Below are 20756 nucleotides of genomic sequence, written 5' to 3'. Positions count from 1 at the left end.
TTGACTGTGTGGCTGATTTCGGGAGGAGGTATTAAGGGGCCAGGCTGCAGTTGTGCACTGGTTGTTTGTTTCATTTCAAGACTTATTTGGGCGAGTAGTAACTTCCTTGGCTGCGGGTGGGCGCGAGGAGCCGCGGCGCGTGGCTGGGGGCTGCGGCTGCGTTCGGTGGCGCTCGGCGGCGCTCGGCGGCGCTCGGCGGCGGCAGGGCTCGCGGGGCTCGCGGGGCTCGGGCCGGCTCGCGGCGCCGTCAGGCAGTCAGTCGGAGAGCGCGGCGGCGGCGGCGGCGGCGGCGAGGGGCGCGGCGAGGGGCGGCCGCTCCCATATATGGCGCAGGCGCCGCCCCCCGACGTCACCCTCTGACAGCGCCGCTCCCGGGGGCTTCGAGTTTTGGCTCCCGGGAAAGGGTCCATTCCTCGGGGAGAGAGGGCTGAGTTTTGTGCGCCTCCGTCCGCTGCGCGCGCCGCTCCAGGCCCCGCCGCGCCCCGCCTGCGCCCGGGACTGCGCCGCGGCACTCACTGCCCCGTTTATTTGTCTTTGGAGCAGGCGGGCCGCGCCAGAAGCGGGCGATCCCGCAGTGTCCTGCAGCCGCGGACGTCGCCTGGCTAGGATGACACCACGTTGAGCGCGCCTGCAAACAACAACAAAAACCGCCGCCGCCGCGGCCACCGCGTCCTGCTCCGCCGAAGCGCCGCCGGTGTAGCCGCCTCCGCGCCCCCAGCCGTCCGGAGCGCCCGGCCGCCGGTGTATGTCGCGCCTGCCCGGGACGGGCTGAAGCCGGCGGCGGGCCGGACCGCAGGCGCCGAGCAGGGCCAGCGCGGCCAGGGCAGCCGCCTGCCGCCGAGCCCCGAGCGCCGCTGCTCGCGGAAGCGCTTTCGGCCGGGAGCTGCGGCCGCCGCCACCAGTTTTCATGTTTGGGATTCAGGAGAATATTCCGCGCGGGGGGACGACCATGAAGGAGGAGCCGCTGGGCAGCGGCATGAACCCGGTGCGCTCGTGGATGCACACGGCGGGGGTGGTGGACGCCAACACGGCCGCCCAGAGGTACGTACCGGCCGCCCCCGCGCGCCCCGGCCCCGCCGGGTCCCCGCAGCCGGCCGGCGCCGCGCTCCTCACCGGGCCGCTGTCTCTTTCCTCCCGCAGCGGCGTGGGGCTGGCGCGGGCGCACTTCGAGAAGCAGCCGCCTTCCAACCTCCGGAAATCCAATTTCTTCCACTTCGTGCTGGCGCTCTACGACAGGCAGGGGCAGCCGGTGGAGATTGAAAGGACCGCTTTTGTGGACTTTGTGGAGAAAGAGAAAGTAAGTGCAAACATACAGTCACACCCTCCATCTTTCTAGAAGTGGGAGGCAGGCGGTGCCCAAGCGCGGTGGCCCCGAGTGCCCCCTCGGCGGCGGGGACCGCTCTGCGAGGCGCCCCCCGCCGCCGCCACGTGCGGCCGCCCGGGCCAGCCGAGGGCTGGGCAACTTCTCTGCGCCCCCGGACTTACTCCGGGCGAGGAGAACGCTGGCCTTCCAGCAGGAAAGTGACATCACCGCGCTGCTCCGAGCTAGGAATCCTGCCATGTGTGAGGCCAAGGGGCCTTGGTCGTGGAGGGGGACCGAGTGCGGTGGCCGCGCCGGACACCGATCGCACTAAATGCAATTATTTATCGTTACTTTCAGGAGCCCAACAACGAGAAAACCAACAACGGCATCCACTATAAACTCCAGTTGCTGTACAGCAACGGTAAGTGGCGGCGGCTGCTCCTGCCTTCCCGCCCCGCCGGGCTCGCTCTCCCTTTCCGCGATGGTTAAAGGACATAAAGATTTTGAGATTAAAATGACATGGATGTAAACACGAAATCTTCTCATGGCATAGAAGGAAAACAAAACATAAACGATCAATAAGTCGATGGCACTTCACATGATTAACCGGTCGGGCTCGAAGCAGAAAGTAAAAAGGGGATCGATACGGGGCGCCAGCAGAACATCACTTTTAAGTGACTTTTTTCAATTTTGCAAATTAATGTTAATTATTGAAACGGGGGTAGCTCTGTACACCGAGCACAACTTACTTCCTGTGCACTGAGGTTTAAAAAAAAAAAAATTCTCGAGAGACATTAGAAAGAGTTCAGATTCTCACTTAGTTTCCATTTCGTGCTTTCTGTTTTCAAAAATAAAGCAGCACATGGCCCACCCGGAGCAGCGACCAGGCCTGCTCTCAGCCAGGCACATTTCTTGCACCTTTAAATGCAAACCCTAAGAGTATTAAGGTTCTTAATTAAGAAAAGAAAAAATTTAAATGAGAAGTGATTGGGATCCTTTCCTGCCTTTTAAAGGGCATGCCTAACTTTTGCTGCATCATGGAGGTGGCAGTCCTGGGTTACCGACTTCCTGTGCCCCCGTGTGCCCTTGCTAAAATCCTGATGAGAATCTGTCCCTGTTTCTTCGCAGGAGTCAGAACGGAGCAGGATCTGTATGTTCGCCTCATAGATTCAATGACCAAACAGGTGAGAAAGTTTAAGCCTCGACACTAGTTTTCACTGCTCAGCTGGGGCTGTCTTGGGGTTTCAGAGACTAGGAGACTGACAAGTGGATCTGGTGTATTTGTTTTTCATTTAGTTTCCTTGACATGCTAATGAGAATTCCATATTTATTGGAATAGATGAAGTGATTGGTAAAATAGTTTATGTTGTCATCAGAACAGGACATATATGCTTTATTAAATGGCTTGTGATTGGAATCAAATTCTGTCTTAATTAATTACGGTAATTAATATTTGACAAAATTCTCAGGGTCTCCCCCCTTGTAAATTTTTAAACGTTTCTCTCTCTGCTTGGAATCATTTCACTGATTTTTTTTTCTATAACAAAGACAACTAACTCCTTTCCAGAGCCCTTTGGGTTGGACTTGATTAGCTCATTTTTTCCTCCTTTCCAGTGTGATGGTCTAGTAACACGAGACGTTTATTTGGATTTAAAAGTTAAATGTGTTGGGGTGAAAAGTCACCTTGTTCTCCTCTAGTCCATCTTCACCTCTCAGGCCCCCATCTCCATAATTCAAACTCCGAGCTCCAGGGGTCACCCAAACCCGTCCATTGCTCTGGGGGTAGCTTCTCGTCCCTTTCCACCCTCTGTCATACCTTGTAAATAACATAATTACCAGCAGTTCCTTATTAAATTATTTAACCTGTCTTGGTCAACTTTTCCGATGATAACTATTGGCTATCAGTCGTGTGATTAAGTGCAGAAAAGTGCTTCATTGCTTTTTGACATTGTGCAGTCTCTGGCAGGTTTTGTGTTGGGTGGTATGTTGTTTAGTTGTTTTAAAGATTTTCCCCCCATTTTCTTCAAGTAGTGTTGGGGGAGGGGCAAACCCCACTCCTAAGTGAAATCCACTCTGCACAGATTGATTTAAAATATACTTCCAAACTGAGCTTCACGCTTTGAAATGAAAGTGGTGTCTTCAGTTTTGATGCTAACTTGAAGAATTGTGAGCGAAGTAAAAGGGAACTCTTTCTGCTTCTTGCAGCCCAGCACGCATGCTTCCCACTCTCTGCACGGCAATTGGTTTTCGGATTTTACTTCCCCTTTAAAAAGTTTGTCCTTACCTAGGCAACAAGCGTGTTAGATTTTAATGTCTGCAGTGGTAAAACACTATGGTTTTCTCTTAGAGTAAAACAGATCTGACAGGTAAACTACGGTCTTTCTGACAAAGACGGAGGCGTCGTGCCCTTCGGTAATTATTTCACTGGGATTCAGGGAAGCCTCTGGAACTCGGGAGGCGCGTTGACAGGGTGCTTTTATTTCCTTTGTATATAAGGGCTAAATGTTTTCGGAAATCGCTGTAGTCTAACGAAGAGGTTGATGCAGGCAGCGCTGAGTTTCTGCATAGAGAAGGAGGTTTCCGTTTTAAGTGCACTTTTATTGTTCATTTTTCCCTGTACCTTTACAGTATAAACGGGGCTGAGAATAAAGGCATTTAATCTCCTCTCACTGACGGAGATGGGGGTGGGGGTGGGGAAGGAAAGAAATAGCCCAGTAACTGATCAAAGAGTCAATGGCGCTGAACCGACAGTTTATGGATTTCTGTTTGTGCTACAAAATAAAAAATAAATCAAATATAAATACGGGGATCCATCCGAGGACAAGCCGCGTTCTCAGAAGTGCTGGTGCCCGCCGCGGCCACGCGCCCTGAGCCCCAGGCGGCCCGTTGGCTTGGGGTGACACCCATCACTTCTGTGGTTCCGAGTGGGTCGGGAAGGAGGCAGTGGGAGAGGGGCTCGAGGGAACCCTTCCCTCTGCCCAGAGGGCGGCCCCCGGCTTTCCCGAGAAAGGGCTTTCTCCGCCTGGAAGTGGAGGAAAGTGTCAGAAGTGCCCGAGGAGGTTGGAAGTAATTTCCAGATAATTTTCGGGGGGGGAGGCGGGAACTAGAGAGGAGACTCCCCTCCCCATTCCGTGGAATTTTCTGCGGGGGAACTTGCGGCTCCCGGCCCCCGCCCCTCCCCCTCCCCCAGTGGCCTTTTTCCCTTTTTTTTTTTTTTTCCTTTCTTTTTTGGCGAGGCCGGCGGTGGGGCAGGCGCGGGCGGCCCCCCGGCCCGGGTTCCCGGCTGCGGAGCCGGGCTGAGCGCGGTCGTGTGCGCACCTAGGGCTTCGCACCATCTGGCGGAGCCTCTGCTCAAAACCCACCAGAGCGTGTGCGCAGACACTGCCTTTTTACCCGAGAAAAATCATTGTTAGCAGTTTCAAAATAAACACCAGATTGGCCATTAGCAATTTCTTTCCAAATATCATCCGGCGAGGAGCACGTGGCCGCGCGGACCCGGGCGCCCCGGGGCCCCCAGCGCTCCTGCGGGGCGCCCACCAGGCTCGGCCCCGCGCGGCCACGTGCGGTTGCTGCGCCCCAGCCCCGGGACCGCCCGCCGCGTGCGGATCCCGGCCGTGGCCGGGCGCTCGGGGCGGCGGCGGGGCCCGGGAGGGCGGCCCACGCAGGCGCCTGGGCTTGGAACGCGGGGAGCTGCCGGGCGCCCGACTTGCCCGAGCCCGGGGAGCGCGCGGGGCAGGGCGGGCGCGGCCCTGGACACCAGGCAGACTGCTGCCCGGGCGGCTCTTCTCCGCTTCTTTACTCTTACTTAGCGCGTTCTGATCGGCCTTTTGCAACACGCCGGTTGCAACTCGGTGTGGACAATGGCCCGAGGACGCGGCCCGGCGGCGGCGGCGGCGGCGGCGCGGGCAGCAAGGGGGCGGGAGCAGGGGCGCCGGGGTCGGTGCCAGCGCGCCCTCGCTCCCTGCGCCGGGGCCTCGGCCTCCCTCTCCCGGCCCTCGCCCCTCGCCCCGGCCCGAGTGCGGCCGGCGTCCTCCCGAGCAGAAGGCCCCGCGCAGGCCCGGCGGACGCCCAGGATAGGAGGCCGCCTTGGCCTAGCCAGGCTCCCGGTGACCCCGCCAGGACGGTGGCCCCGGACGCCTCCCCTCGCCCGCTCTGCACCTGCCGCCCGCGAGGCCCGCAGCGCCCGGGGCGACTGGGCGCCACAGCCGCGGGCGCCGCGTAACCCCGCCTCTGCTTGTCCCCCGCGCAGGCCATCGTCTACGAGGGCCAGGACAAGAACCCGGAGATGTGCCGCGTGCTGCTGACCCACGAGATCATGTGCAGGTGAGCGCGGGCGCGGGCGGACGGCGGCGGGGGCGCGGGCGGCCTCGGCGCCAGCTGCGTCTACAAAGGACGCCGCGTCCAGGCGCCACCACCCCGCCCAGCTTCGGGAAGGGCATCGATTGAAATGTAATCGGCCCGCGGCCGCACGCCGGCCACCGAGGAGCCCGGTCTCATTCCCCCCCCAGTGATGACGATCAACGCGACCGGCTGCTCAGCAGAGCGGATTAATATGTTGGCCGTGTCGCTGCTGTGTAGTCAAAAAGGAAAGCAGGTCCTGGGTGATGCATCTGTCCGCGATGCCGGCGGGATCATTTTACTCCTTCTCTCTCAAGCACTCGCATCTTGAGATACACAATTGTCTGTTATTGATAAAAAGGAAACTCTTTTGTACTTATTATGGAGCTCGTGTATGTGAGAATTGGATTGTGATTCTGTCAGGTAACCTCTTCCCCAGAGCAGCGATGCAGCGTTCATATTGTTGTTAGGTAGCTTGCGCGTTCCTTGAGATCTCTGTCAGAAGAGCAATTTCCCACCTGTTTTTTTTTTCCTAACTACCACAAGAGTTTCACCCCTACATGGCAAATAAAAATGCATCATTGACTTTGTATGTGCGGCATGTGAAATATAGTTGCAAGGGATAAAAAGGACCTGCTTTGCAGGCTTGCAGGCTACAGTTGCAGGCCGCAGACTCCGAGGGGCATACTTTGCCTGGCTGCGATGCCTATTGCCTAAATGCCATTTCTGAGCAGACATATTGTTACAGCTCTAATATACAAAAGCTGACTTTTTCTCATATCAGGTAATAAATATAAATTACAACCAATAAAGTGGAATTTCTTTATTATCCACTTCTGCATGTACTGCAATTAACATGGAAAGCGCACAGATGTGATTTAAGCTCTAAGTGGAAGACTGTAGACTTTCTTTAATCACTTTAGCTGTCAGCTTTAAAAGGCTTTATATACTTTGCCTACCATATGGTGTTAATTTAGCTAATTTAGACATGTAACCATTATACAAGTATGCTTTTTTAAAATGCAAGAAGCATAACATTTTTGTTTCATTTCTGCTTTAATTAAAGTTTCAATAACGGAGTTAAGGTAGGCTTAAAGAAGGAACAATAGAAGTTTCTGATAGATTGATGCACGCTTTTGTGGTTATAATTAATAAATGCCCCAAAGAAATATTGGTTGAAGGTGGCATCTTGCATCTTTTCCAGAAATAACAGCTTGACAATTAGAGGTAAACAAAAGCTGAAGCTGTGAAAAGTTATTCCCAAGCCTCCTGCTTCCCTTCTCCTCAGTTCATTGCAAAGACAAACACCGACCACGTTTTCCATATTTTAGTATCACGATTTATATAGTAGCTCCGTTACTCTCCTAGTATTAACAGACCTGCTCAACTTTGCTCCTTCCGGTGGAAAGTTACATCCCAAGTTGAGCCGCAGAGCACGTGAACTCGCTGGGTTTAAATGTGCCAACCGCTTTGGTAGGATAACTTATTTTCTTGACTCCGACCACTTTTACTGTCAGACTTCAGAAAAAAAAAAATTACAAGCTGGGCATGAAAGGATGAAAGGTGTGTTAAAACAAACCACTGTTTACTATTACTCCACAGCCGGTGCTGTGACAAGAAAAGCTGTGGCAATCGAAACGAAACGCCCTCAGACCCTGTGATCATTGACAGGTAAGGATGACTTCGTTATTTTTCAAAACAAAAACCGCAGCCGCAACAAAACCCGTGGCCTGGCTTGGGTTCCAGTTGCTTCTTGTTTTTGAGTCTGGTGTTGAGCTCATCTCGTGCGTCGCACCATTTGTTGTCGGCGTGTGTTATCATGCACAGGTGGGTTGACTTGGAAACCTGGTGGCTCGCTCTGTGGGGATTCGGTAATTGCTTGCGAGTTGTCAAGGGAAGCAGTTTCATCTGCCACTGCTCTCACTGAGGAGCGCTTTATGCCTAGAGACTTTCTGGCTTTAAACCCAGAGATATGTCATAAAATGCTTTTTGCTAATTTGTTAACAAGTATTTCATTTTTGCATTATTTTTATCTCGGATGATAGCCGAAGTCGAGACTTGGGTGGTGTTCCTGTTGTAATTGTTGCCCAGTGTTAGAATGAATTTAATCTGCTCTCAATTAGTTGCAAAATGTCTCCTAATTTTTTTCCAATTGTGGCTGTCGTTTTATGTCAAGTAGCAAATATGTAACCAACAAACCAAAGTTGTTATAATTGAAACTAATTACACCTGCTGGTTACATGTTCCAGCATTAATTTCCATAACTAGATTAGCTGTATGCATCCTTTACATTTGCTGATCTCCATCTTGCTGTTTACCATCTTCCTTGGGCAACGTGGCATCCTTTTAAGATCCTAATCATTAGTCCTAATAGCGCGAACGTGCATTTGGCATTGCTTTAGGAGAAACAACAAAAATACCACCACCCTCCTCTCCCAGCGCTCACCCACATCGCTGGGGTTTCAGTGACCTGGGGGACAGGAGGATTTCTTTCTTTCCAACAATGGGTAACAGCAAAAGGCCCAGTGTGTGATTGACTGCAGATTTTGAAATTGGTACCCAAGTTGAATAAATGTTAGATGTGTACATATGACACCAGTTTTGTGAAGCAGAGGTTCAGACTGTTTTGAAGAGGGGTTGAATTTCAGCAGCTTTCATTACAAAGTTATCTTTTGATCATGAACTTTGCTGTCCAGTGTCTGAAAAATTAAACCCGGAAAACTCTATGAGTTAAGCCTAAAGAAATATGCGCCACCAGTGGAGAGCAATGCTAATGTTTAACTAGCTGGAATAGCTGTTTGCTTAGTGGAGAATGTTCGGTATCTGACAGAAGGGACAGCTCTCTTATTAGTAATCAAATAGGGTTGACCAGTTGTGGCCGTCACTCAGGCAATTGAGAACAAGTTCAACACTGTATAGGACTCGAACTACAAAAATCAATATAATTATATTTGTCTTTAGTGTTGTGGCTGTGGAAATTATACGGCCTTGGAGTGTTGTCTTGTAACTGAATTTATTTTATTTTTTTTGAATGGCTAAAAGTGTTTGAGCAGCTATTGGAATCTTGTCTGAGTGTGAGGTGCTTGAAAAGGCAGTGCACGTGTGCTCCTAATACGGGATGGTAAAGTGTTTCATCTTTTGAGTTGTCTTCAATTTGTGCTATTTACACATTTAAAAAGATGACTTGTTTTTAAATCATGAGGTTTTTAGCATGGCACAGTAATGAAGTAGCCGTGTTGATTCAACTAACATTTTGGACGCTCTGTGTTCCCTTCAAAATCACTTTTGGTTTGTGTGACATTCAGTCAGTTACTGACTGTTGATACTGAATAACTTTTAATACTATTTTTTAATCACATGATGGGAAACATCTTCCTTAGATGTGCAGAAATGTACTCTTTAATTCTTGTCTGAGTGAATGTTCTCTTATGTTTGGTTAATTAAAATATGTGCTGAGATTACTGATACCTCTCTAACCCAAGAGAAGTGTGTGATCATTTGATATTCTAGAAGAATGAGAGGAGGTGAAAAATGTAAAAACATTTGGTTAATGGGTTTACTAAGTTTATTTGAATAAGGAGGATTGCGGCTCCACTTACGCAGGCATGAATGCTTTGGAGGTCTTAATTATTGATGAAAAATCTGCTCTCCTAAATTCAAAGATATGACAATTTTATAGGAATTTTAATCACCTTCCATGCTAGGGATTTTAAGGTAAGGATAGTTTTATGTAATGACAAATAGAATATACATTTTTAGCATTCTTAAGAGAGCTGTCACTTATCATGACAAATACTATTTGCGTTTTGTTGCTTGATGTAAATCTTTGTGAAATGACTGCAGTATTGGCACAATCTCCAGTTTAAGGCGTATTTCTAGGGGAAAAAATGAAGAGTTTAGTGTTCACTAGGGCAAGTTGTGTTAATCAGAGAAAGAAAAATACCGATAGGAGGGGAATATCTTCAGAGTGATGGAGTCTTTCGCAACTGAGATGTGTTTCAGTTTCATAATGATAATCATTTCTGTGGCGTGTGTGTTGCCTCCTAAAATTAGTTGCTTACGTTGAGTTTCTAGCCCGTGTTTCCTCTTGAGTATTGCAGAATAAAATATCCCATCAAATCAGTGAGTCAGTCTACAGGTCCCCATCAGCAATGTCATCACTTGGTTAGTTGGCTTAAAAAAGAATTATATACAATGTGCTTTGCCGGCTCCTTGTGGCCTTTGGATACATTTAGCAGGTTCTGACCAGATAAGGCATATTTGTCCTGAGGATATAAACCAATAATTCCAACCTGAATTGAGATCAATGGGCCCACATTTGTTCTAACCCACACCGAGCCTCTTCTGGCACACTGAGACTGCTTTTCTGTGTTATGAGAGCAGAGAGGTAGGCTCCCTGCTCTGGCAGGGAAATCACATTCTATAGACTCCGACGCCTTAAGTCAATTAATTACACAATTCAGTTTAGTTATCTTTCAGAAGCATTAAATACTCACGAACAGCATGGAAGACCCCTCTGTAAAAAAGAGGGGGGGAAAGTGAGGATATTTTGCATTACAAAACTGTTATAATTTATGGTGAAGGTTTCACTTAAGTTAACTGTATTCTTCTTGGTGAAACAGTGCCTTTTTTATAGCTTCACAAATATAATTATACTGTGGCATATTTAGAATAATATAACTAATGGGGTAAAGGAGAAACGTAGCACTGTAAAGGAAAAATCGTGGTCAGTAAAGGGATGCTGCAGAAACAAGCATCTGTGGTAGATGGTGGTGAGATGCAGAGAGCCAGATGCAGGGAGGGGGAAGGCATGTGTGTGTGTGTGTGTGTGTGCTTGCACACCCACGCACACCCCCCCACGTATATACGTGTGTGTACACCCATGCACACACCCACACACATGTATACATGTGTGTACACTCACGCATGCATACCCATGTTTATGTATATATGTGTGTGTATACATGCACAAATATATATATATATACACACATAAATTTTTAGGGTATTGCTGAAAAGGAAGGGAGTATCATTTTCCTCATGGAATAATGTTTTCTGGGAAAACACAAAAGCAGATGGTCTTCATTAGGAACACCCATTGTCCACATATCCCAACTATGAACAGATAAATCTCTCCTGTTTCACCCGTACATTCCAAGGGCTGTAAATGATTACAGGATGTTGGTGTAGCTGCTAAACCAAAGCCACACTCTGCCTCTCGCCCACCTCCCGTGCCATCCTGGTGTTTCCCGGGCCTCGGGAAGCGCCCAGGAGGGTCCACGTTCCTACCTCCCCTTCCGTGCTGGCCCTCAGTGGACCAGAGGTGCAGGTCCAACTGTTGCAAAGTGGAAAGGCCGATCGGGGAGGTGGCAGGCGCCGGGCGGGGTGACCGTCCAGAGGGGCCGGGTCCCACACTGTGTGCTCCGGGCCGTGCCGGGGGCGTGCTCGGCAGGGCGGTTCCAGATGGCCCCGTCTCAGGCGCCCTACTTGCTGGCATCTCTGTGGCAGGCAGTGCCCCCTCCCCAGTAAGTCTGGCGTGGGGTCTGTAGCGTTCGGGAGACTTTATCGTTCCAAGTCTGTCCTGCTTTCCTGTCTGGAAGCCAGACATCTGTTTATCCCATTTTCTTTCATACAGAGTTTGGAATAGCTTTAGTTTGGGGGGAGGAGGGAGTTTTGTCATATTTAACAGCTGTTACAAAATTTCAACCCTGTGGGCTCTGAAAATACTTTTCAGCTGACCTCAGATTTTTTATACATAATTGACATTGGGTTGTAGAAAAATATTATTGACTTAACCTCTCATTGTCTGCGATTTCACATGGTCCTGAGTCAGAAGAGCTAACTATCCACAGTTTTAACCCCCCCTCCATCCACCAGCCCTCCAGAGCCTTCCTTTGATTCATTTACGAGTTTTAAGTTTACACCTTTAAAGTGATTGCAGAACGGTAGCTGAAGACCGATTGGAGATTTTCTTTCTTTCTTTCTTTCTCTCCCTTTTTTTTTTTTTTTAGCCAACAGTGTTTCCTTTCACTTCCTGTCACAAAGGTCAAAGAGAGCCGACCTTTGCTGGCAGTCCTCCTCACTGAATTATTCATGGCATTGACTTTTTGTCAGCACACACAGTTGTGCTCTGGGACATTTTATTCATTTACCTCATTTAAAGCGCCTTTCTGCACCTGTTCAAGTATTAATATCATGTAATTTGGGCCTAATGCCGATTTTGCTGAACACTCATTATATTTTTTATTAGCTATATTTCCAAACGATTATGTATGATTATTACCAAGCCTTACAAACAGCACCGGGTTATTCCCTAGCCCCTTACATCTTCTTGTCAGGTTGTTTTCAGAAGCGGGGAGGATAAACATTTGACCAGTCCCAATGTTTTTATTCCTTCTCCCTCTCCAAGCAGAGAACTTAAGGCTCCCTCCCTCATGGCTTTGCACGAGCGTGATTAAATCCAACTCCGAGGGAGCTGTACAAATGCCAGCATTTATAAGGTCAACGCTTTTGTTAAAAATGCTATGTAAATGAGGATCTGCAAAAAGGGACATTAAATAAAATTAAATTCATTGTCTTCTTTAATGTCATTTACATTTTGGCTAAGCCCCGGCCTGTCAGGGAGGATTTTAAAAATAATTTTAATTACACATCATTTAGGGATCCAAGGTTTTCTCTTCAGTAGCATTTGGATAACCTGCACAACGGAGGCTGTTTATTAACTTCTTAAATGACAACTTGTCATTTCATCTGCATAACGCAATGAAAACAGTATAGTTTGGTGTTAATTTCTCCTTCTCGGTTTTCTGAAAGAGGTGAATATAATTATCAGCCAACAGGCCTGGGATCCCCGAGTCTTTCTCTGGGTGTTGGCTGTGTGTTTGAGACGCTCTTTGGTTCAGGATCTGTTTTAATACATTGGGGCTTCAGCGAAGGGAAAATATTAGCTAGAAATTTGGCAACGTGAACGCACACTTTGGATGAATGGACGTGGCTACAAAGAATCTGATTTTGCCTGGCACTGGCCCCATTTGGCTTCTCCGTGCTCAGGTGTGAATGGCTGTTTTATTCCCTGGCATGCCAGCAGAGAGAGGCAAAAAGTTCAGCGTGCTCATTCATCCTTTAAACATTTTTTTCCCCATAAACTTCTGAAAATAAACAGAAAAGGAAGAGCCGCATTATTGAGCCACAATGACATGCTTTCATTTCAAGGGGGAGACACCAGAAACAGTCCCCACTTTGTATATTTTCTCCCTGGAAGCCCCGGGATTAGAGAGTTGACATCACACACGCTAAGTCTGCGGCTGCCCGCCACTGTATGCCAGCGTGCAGTCGCCGGCCACAGCTATACAGAGCCACCGCCAGGCCCAGCGCCTGCATCTCTGGTCTAGGCCCGGGAGGCCTGCAGAGATTTACGGCCGCCTGGCCTGGCTGAGGACTCCACGGCCAGGCCCGTCGAAGGACGGGTTTTAGAACCAGCCGCACACCCATCATGACTTCCGGAACGCTCTGAAACAGCTCTTATGCTCATCCGCCTGTGCAAGGGAGAAGCCTCCTCGGAGCTGCCGTGCACAGGAGCCCGGGAGCAGCATGCTGCTGGGTAGGCACATGCAGGGGGGTGAGGGGAGGGGCCGAACGCAGGGCTGTCAGAAGCTATAGTCCGGGAGGTATGTTGACGCAAGCCATCCCGCGCCTCCGCGGCAGCCTTATCAGGTGAAAAGCAAAGATATTGCCAGTGCCTGTAATTGTGTTAGGCTGGCTTGGATGAATTGGATTACCTTATGGAAAGCCGTCCAAACTCTGGGTTCTGTTACGCATGCTTACAGGAAGCAAATAATTACTCTCTGTGCACCAGAAGATAATTGGGGCTGGCCAGAGGCCTTCTCGAGCCGCCGAAGAAAGCGGGAGAAGCTGGCCTCGTCAGAGCACTCGGAGGCACACCAGGAGGACAGGGACCCTGGCTGCAGAGCGGTGGTGCACGTGGCTGGTGTAATTTTCGGCTACTTTTCAAAGATGGTGAATAATTTATCAGAATTCAAACTAACGGTGGCAACGGGAGTCCCGTTGCAGGAGATAAAAATCCCCAGCTCTAATGATGGAAATTGTCGTTGCAGACAGGAAGTGATTGACAGGTCGGGGTACAGGAAGTGAAAACTCAAGGAGCTTAACCTGTACTTGGCAAAGCTTCTGGAGCTCACACTCGGGGAAAATGAAAACCATTCACTCCGTCAGCTTTGCCAGAACACAAGCTCCTCTTGTTTGTTTATCTTCAGAGCAAATCTCCCAAAAATGTTTGTGGTCAAAACTCTATATAGTGAGACATTATGCTGGTATTATTAATGCTTTAAAATAAAAATATGGCTGTAATTTAGAAAAATAAGCACAGGAATTTTATGTGTTCTGGGTTTTCTTGGTTGTATTTTATAAGCTTCTTAGACTTGGGGGTAACTAGCGTTCATTAGATTGTAGAAGCTTGAGAAAACTGTTTTCAGAACTGTTGCTTCAGAGAGGTCAGTGATATCTGCCAACGTAATAAATGCTATGAAGTTGCAAACAATTCCATGAAGAGCACTGCGGGGGGGCGGGGAGGGTGGGGAGGGGTGGTAATAGGGAAACTCTTATTTTGCTTGTTTCTGAATCACTCATTTCCCCTTCCCTTTAAAAACAAAACAAATGAAAAATATCCCTCTGTAATTCCTTCGCTGGAAGTTGCTCAGCTAGAAAATGCTCAAAATGCAAGCTGGCCCGCGGTGCCAGAGTGGATGGAGCGCATCCTCTGAGCACAGCGGCGGGGGGAGCGCCTGGCTTTCCCAGTAATTCACTAGGAAATGAGTTTAACATGTACGGAAAGGAAGGGGCTCCAGCGGTGTTGTTGTAGGACCCAGAGCCCAGGCCCTGCTGGCGGAAGGAGCCGGCTCCAGAGGGTCTCTGCTGACCGGGAGCCCAGGGCTCAGCTCACACATCTGGGGAGGGGCCAAGCGCTCGCCCAGACAGGCAGCTCCAGCCGCGCCCCTCCCCTCCCCGCCTCCCTGGTCGCCTGTATTTTCCCGTTCCCTCCCTCTCTCTCAGCAGAAGGCAGTTGGGGGCAGGGTGCCATGTTCAAACAAGACACAAACTTGGGCAGTGTTTAAGGCCCTAAAAACGTGCGGCGTGGCGACGACGCATTTCCAAAGGGCGGAAAGACCAGCCTTGACCGTCGAAGCCCGCCCTCCGAGGAGAGGGTTTCCACAGTGGTGTCGGACAAAACCCGCACGACCTCACCCTTGCTGGGGCTTTTCACTGAACTAGAAAGCTTTCGCAGAAATGGCCAGTCTGGACGTGATGGAGGGGCTGAGCACGGGGCTGGAGCCCGCGCCAGGTCCGGGGCCATCTGAGGGTGACATCTGTGCAGCACAAACGTGGGATTTGATTACGGGCGTGAGGGCAGCCCACTTCCCAGGGCGTGCATGTGGGGGCAGTGCAGCCAGGCCACCCCGACTCTGGGCTGAGACAGGGCCTGCACAGAAGGCCCAAGGGGGCAGAGTGCCCCCTTTTAGTTTACATGAACACCCTGCAAAGCCACTTGGCAGGGGGGAGGGGTCGGGAGTGCTCCTGTCCAGTCCTGTCCCGGAGGGGGTTCCTCCTTGAGGGTCCCCTAAGTTTTCTAAGACCTTCAGCATCGGGGTGTGGCCTGCAGGCACTATTCTGACAGGTTCATGCCGGCATCTTTTCCAAGGTGTCATGGCTGGGGACCACATGTCCAGGCTCCGTAGGATGACATCCCATGGCCAGAAGGAAAACCTGGGAGACACAGGCGGGTGCCGGGGGCGGGTGGTCATCGGGCAGGGACACTGAAGCCACACCTGCCCCAGTGACAGTCCACCCCAACCTGGCATTTCTTCCTCTGCATCTGATGTAGATTCCGAAGTGCTCTGACAGTATTTTTAGAAAAATTAATAGACTCTTTTTGAGAGCAGCTTTAGGTTTACAGAAACATGAGCAGAAATTAGTCCCTATGTTAACACCCCCTCCTTTTCCCTCTTGGTACCATCTTGCATTGGTGAGGTGCATTGCTACAATGGGTGAGCCAACGTTGTCCATTGTAATTAACTGAAGTCCGTACGTTACATTAGGGTTTACTCTGGGTGTTGTATCTTCTGTGAGTTTTGACAAATGTATGGTGACATGTATCTGCCGTTACAGTGTCCTACAGGATAGCTTCTTTCCCGGCTCTACAAATCCTCTGTGCTCTGGCTCTTCATCCCTCCCTTCCCCTACCCTGTGGCAACCACTGATCTTTTTACTGTGTCCATAGTTTTACCTTTTCCAGAAAGTCATGGGGGTTGGAATCGCACAGTATGTAGCCTTTTCAGACTGGCTTCTTTCATTTAGAAATATACATTTAAGTTTCCTCTATGTGTTTTTGTGGCCTCATAGCCACTGTAATACTTTCTGGATTTCATTTTTTTTTTTCTTCTTAAAGGTTTCTGGACAATATTTTTCCTTTCATTTAATGTCCTGGCATTTTTTTGTGATAAACTCGTATACTCCTGAGCTTATGGAAGTACATAGTGATGTTTAGATGTCGTTTGTGGGGTTCTTGAGATTTTGGAAGTTTACATGTCCCACCCCATTAAAAAAAAAAAAACAGTTGACTCCTTTGCAAAGCAATGAAAACATTTAAACTTTTCACCAAGAATTTATTTAAGTGGCATGACTCAGTTTTGCTTATTTTCAGGTTTTTTTCCCCCTAAATAATACTTTTTGGGGATACGTAAATAGCGTAGGCCATAAAAGGAGAATGATTAAATTATTGGGAAGGCAGATGTGCATAAAAACGGAATGAATTCGGCATGGAGTGTAGTTGTTGGCTTTTTTGGTTTAATCAATTAAACTACAAATTGTCCTAATTGCCAAACAAAATGTTAGGCCAGCTTTAGCCATTGCTGACAGTAAAACACAACATGAAACCTGCTGAGAGTTCTATGTGGTATTTAATACGAGACAGGGTAATGCAGGGGTTTTTATGGTTAAGTATGAATTCACACCCACAGCATTTGTTTCACATTAGGAAAGGTTTGTAAATCAGATCAGCGTGCGGGGATGGGGTGGTCCCAGCAGCCTCTCTGTGTCTCTCCTTCCTGATATTTGGTTATTGGAAATGTTGCCAAAGGGAGCTCCCCGTCCATTTCCATTTTCTCAATGAAGCGATTCGTCCTCTGACATCAGGAAGATTGGGTCAGGAAATAAGTGGGGGATTGGATCAGACGTGATGCTCATCCCCACCATCCGAGGTCGTGGGCCGGATCCGGGCAGCGGCCATCAGTTACTGAGACGTGGGCTGCCCATTGGTCCTTGGCCAGTGGGGGCCCCAGGGAAAGGTGGGAAGGCTCTGGGAAAGTGCTTTCAGGGGGAAAAAATGGCAATCACTATCACTTATTAAATTTGACAAGCGGGTTCTAAATATAACAGCCCTTTCCCCAAAGATCATTACTTTGAACAAATAAATGAGTTATGCAAGTTAATAAACGGCTACGTTTCCCATCCAGAGGTGTGCCTTTGTGTGGCTCAGAAATAGATCCTGCTCTCTCCCGCTGCCCCAACAAATGACTGACTCTCTCCCTCTTCTGCTGGTCACCCAAGCTTTTGTGTCGGACTCGCTGCCCTCACGGAGTCTGTAGCACGCAATGGCAATCTAAGAAAAGCTGTACGGTAAAAATAAACTTGCCCTGGTTCTGAATAATATGACACAGAGATACGCTTTATAGTTTTAAAAAGGCTTTCAGACGTGATGGTGAATAAAGCAACGTCTCCAAGTGTATTTTAACTTTAAGGAAAAAAAAATTGGCTCTTACAAGTCTTGCGGTCAGAAGCGTATGTGCTGGGCCAGGGGTATTTGTCATGACAAGTGACTGCTGCTTGTATTTCCTAAGACCCCATTATAATTATTCCCAGCAATTACAGCATCCAGAACCCCACTCCAGCCCCAAACACATTTGTTCCCATTTATTAGACGGCGAGCAGTAACTAATTTACATTGTTTCAGAGTTGTGTGTTATGGTAATTCACTGCGCGCGCTGGGGGTCAAACAGAGTTGACCAGTCGGCAGGGCAGACCCGTGCAAGGCAGGGACGGAGGGTCTGAAGGCAGCAGAGCCAGGGGCATGTGATTTGAAAACCGCTCCGGTCTTTTTAATCACGTTTTGATTTATTCTCTGTTACACTACTTTCTTTACTCTTGCCCCTTTTCTGTTTTTGAACAAATCGGAGCCGGGAACAGGGTTTTTTTTTTTTTTTTTTGAAGGAAATGGAAGCGATATCTTCTAACGAGCGGAAACTTCTACTAATGCCCTGAATAAAATATTTGTCAGCGGCCTCCACTAAACGTAAAAGCACTCCACAGAGGAAACAATGCCTTAACTGTTCCCTTCTCATCATAGCAGGTTTCGTTATCAAGTTGAGGAAAAAGGCTTGTTTAGGCGAAAATAATGATCATAAATAGAGCTGTATAGTGGGGCTCAGAGGAGGTGGTGACAGTGCTGCCATCAAGACCTGCGATTCCAAGGAAATATGAGTTCTGATCCAGGGAAGCAGTAATTATCTTGTTGTGAAGAATGTACAATGGTGTTGGAGGATGAATTGATCGCAGATTGGAAGCGTGGTTTAACTGTCATGTACGGAGATAAGAAGGAGCCCCGGGATTGCTCATCGCTTCTGCTGGTTCACAGCCAGCCAGTTTATTAGCACAAATCCCAAATGTTTAGTAAACTCATTAGGTCCCATCTAATGCTAATTTATCATCCTAGATGGAACCCTAGCAGTGGAGGCCGAGGACTGTGCCGAATCCGCGTGATTTACAGAGCTTTCTGATCAATCACCTTCTTTGCACTGGCCATTTTTCTTCAAATGCTTTAAACGGGCCTGAATGATCCATAGGATTAGGCCCTGGCAGTCGGTTAGGGTTCTCCCGAGTTATCTTCCCCGTGATGGTTATCTGAAAGGTTAGGAAATCCTATACAGGCTGACGTGCGGGGGCGGGGGGTAGGCGTGGGGGGCACTTTGGTTTTGAATTGCTTTGCCCTCTCCCCCCACTTTCTCGCCTCTTCCTCCACCTCCAGCAAGCACTGCCCCCACGCCAACCCTCCCCATTTTTCCTTTTCCTTTTACCATCCAGCCACAGAGTCGAATTCAAAGAATTTCCTTGCAAAATCAGTTTACCGAGAAATGCATCATGGTCCATAAATGTCAAGTACAGTTTATTCTAAACTTCAGACAGTGTTTTTCTTTTAAAAAATCAAGCTTTAAATGCCCAGTTCTCCTGACATTTTCGTACATATTCTATAGTGTTTTCGAAGAGGATAATAACCTTTGCTTGATCCTAGGCAACAGCTGCAAAGATAATGAAATTCTTATGATATTTCACCAGGTAAAATGTGAATTGCAGAAGAAAAGCTATTGAATTTTTATGGATCTTAATCGCATAAAATGAGATTCATGGGGCATACGTATAACTATACTCGGTGGACCAGCAGCCTGCAGTTGCAGGAGGGATGACTGTGCGGTGTGAGGGGCGCTCCAGCTCCCGCTCAGAAAATGCTCCCCAAACGTTGCCTTCAGCTTGCCCTAAGAGTGATAATGAAATATGACAGAAATTTCCTCGTGCTGGATCAGTGGCAAGAGAGGTCCTGCACGGCCTATATTAGTTCATCTGACTTATGTTCCAGGTCTTGACTTACCTGATGATTAAAAACTTCTGCAGGTTTGCTCACCAATTGAAATCAGATCTCATCTGCAGCCAGTGGTATTGATCCCTATTTAACATCAAGGCTCAGAATTGATTGGCATTGATTAACAATAAAAATGCTCTCCTCCGCGTCCAGCTGCCAGGCCGCTCTTCTGAACGAAGTGCACTCTGGTCCTCTCCTCACTGACCAATCTGAAAAGAGACACGGCCCCTCCCTCAAACAAACAGTATATTTTAATGTTATTGTAACGGGATGCTGGACTGGCAGTGCAAATTGATTTTATTCTTGTTGTATAAGATAAATATCTTTAATAAACTTCTCACTTTATTTAGGATTTTACAGGAATAACTGGATTACTAGAATAGTGATATTTTTCTTTTCCCACACTGTGAAAAATGGATTAAAACATAAAGGCTGTAATAACATAACACTAGAAATGAAATGTTAATCAACTCAGAAATCATGCACAGGGTGGGAAAGTCGGGGTGGGGGGCATATTTCACCCATGGAGACTCACGCTGCACCTTGCTTGCCACAGTTTCACGGAGCGTTTTACAGTTTTGACTGGGTCTGCTAGCCCAGGCCTGTCCTGTGCTGGAGGCCAGCTTCCCTCCATAATGTCGTGCGAACATATGGTCCCAAAGAACTCGGCACAGAAAAACTGCTCAACAGAATCCAACCCCGAAGCCTTAAAAAGAGACTGCGTGTGTGTTTCTGTTGTGTTTCACTCGCTAGCATAGAGACAGCCTGTGCAGAGAATTTCTAACCATTCCTTTGACTGAGAGCAGAGAGGGAAGAACCTGTATTTGGGAAAATCAGTAAGAAAAGTCTCGCACACTGAAACTTCGGAGACGCGTGCTGGGGACTTGCCTCGTTCCCGAGCCCGACTGGTAACGCTGGCCAGCCGTTGGCGCTCATCCTGAACGGCCAAGGGCGCTGGAGGCCAGGTCCAGCTGCAAGAAATTATCCAATCTCTAACATCCAGAAGTTTACAGTTATATAATGATGGAGAAAACCACAAATCCCCAGGGATGTCAAATTTTAGCTATACTTTTAAAATGAAATTATCCAGCCAAGCCTATAAGACAACCTTCTTGTACTTAAGACAAAAACGACAATCTGGAATTCATTTTTTTGTGTGTGTGTGTGATAGGGCAAATCCAATTTGCTTCTTTAACTGTTGATTAAGGAATCAGTTCTACAAGGCTGTCCCCTGTAAGTATTTGCTGTTTATTTGTCTGTGGAGAGCCGCTGGAATCCCCTCCAACTGGGAACGCCGGGTCAGGCACGGCTGTAATGAAGAGCCGCCTGGCAGCGTGCAGACACCCTGACTGGCCTTGTTTGTGTGGAAGAAATAGTTGGCTTTTTGTGCAGCCAGGGGAGCTGATAGTC

General features: G+C 48.6%; 1 protein-coding gene across 13 annotated transcripts in view; it reads left to right on the top strand.

Moving 5' to 3' along the window:
• The first annotated feature begins 349 nt into the window (after positions 1 to 349).
• The window catches only part of EBF3 (EBF transcription factor 3), a 117504-nt gene continuing 97097 nt past the window's right edge, over positions 350 to 20756 (top strand). For all 13 annotated transcript variants that reach the window (XM_082607255.1, XM_082607252.1, XM_082607253.1 and 10 more), the window contains exons 1-6: positions 350 to 1041; positions 1141 to 1297; positions 1661 to 1724; positions 2432 to 2487; positions 5553 to 5626; positions 7244 to 7312. In XM_082607255.1, coding sequence (XP_082463381.1) covers positions 908 to 1041; positions 1141 to 1297; positions 1661 to 1724; positions 2432 to 2487; positions 5553 to 5626; positions 7244 to 7312 — 554 coding nt within the window. In that variant the 5' untranslated portion in view covers positions 350 to 907. The remainder of the gene's footprint in view (positions 1042 to 1140; positions 1298 to 1660; positions 1725 to 2431; positions 2488 to 5552; positions 5627 to 7243; positions 7313 to 20756) is intronic.

The sequence above is a fragment of the Mesoplodon mirus genome (assembly GCF_964341445.2).
Source record: "Mesoplodon mirus genome assembly, chromosome: 2".
NCBI classification, from domain to species: domain Eukaryota; kingdom Metazoa; phylum Chordata; class Mammalia; order Artiodactyla; family Ziphiidae; genus Mesoplodon; species Mesoplodon mirus.
This window is presented reverse-complemented; position numbering and strand designations above follow the sequence as displayed.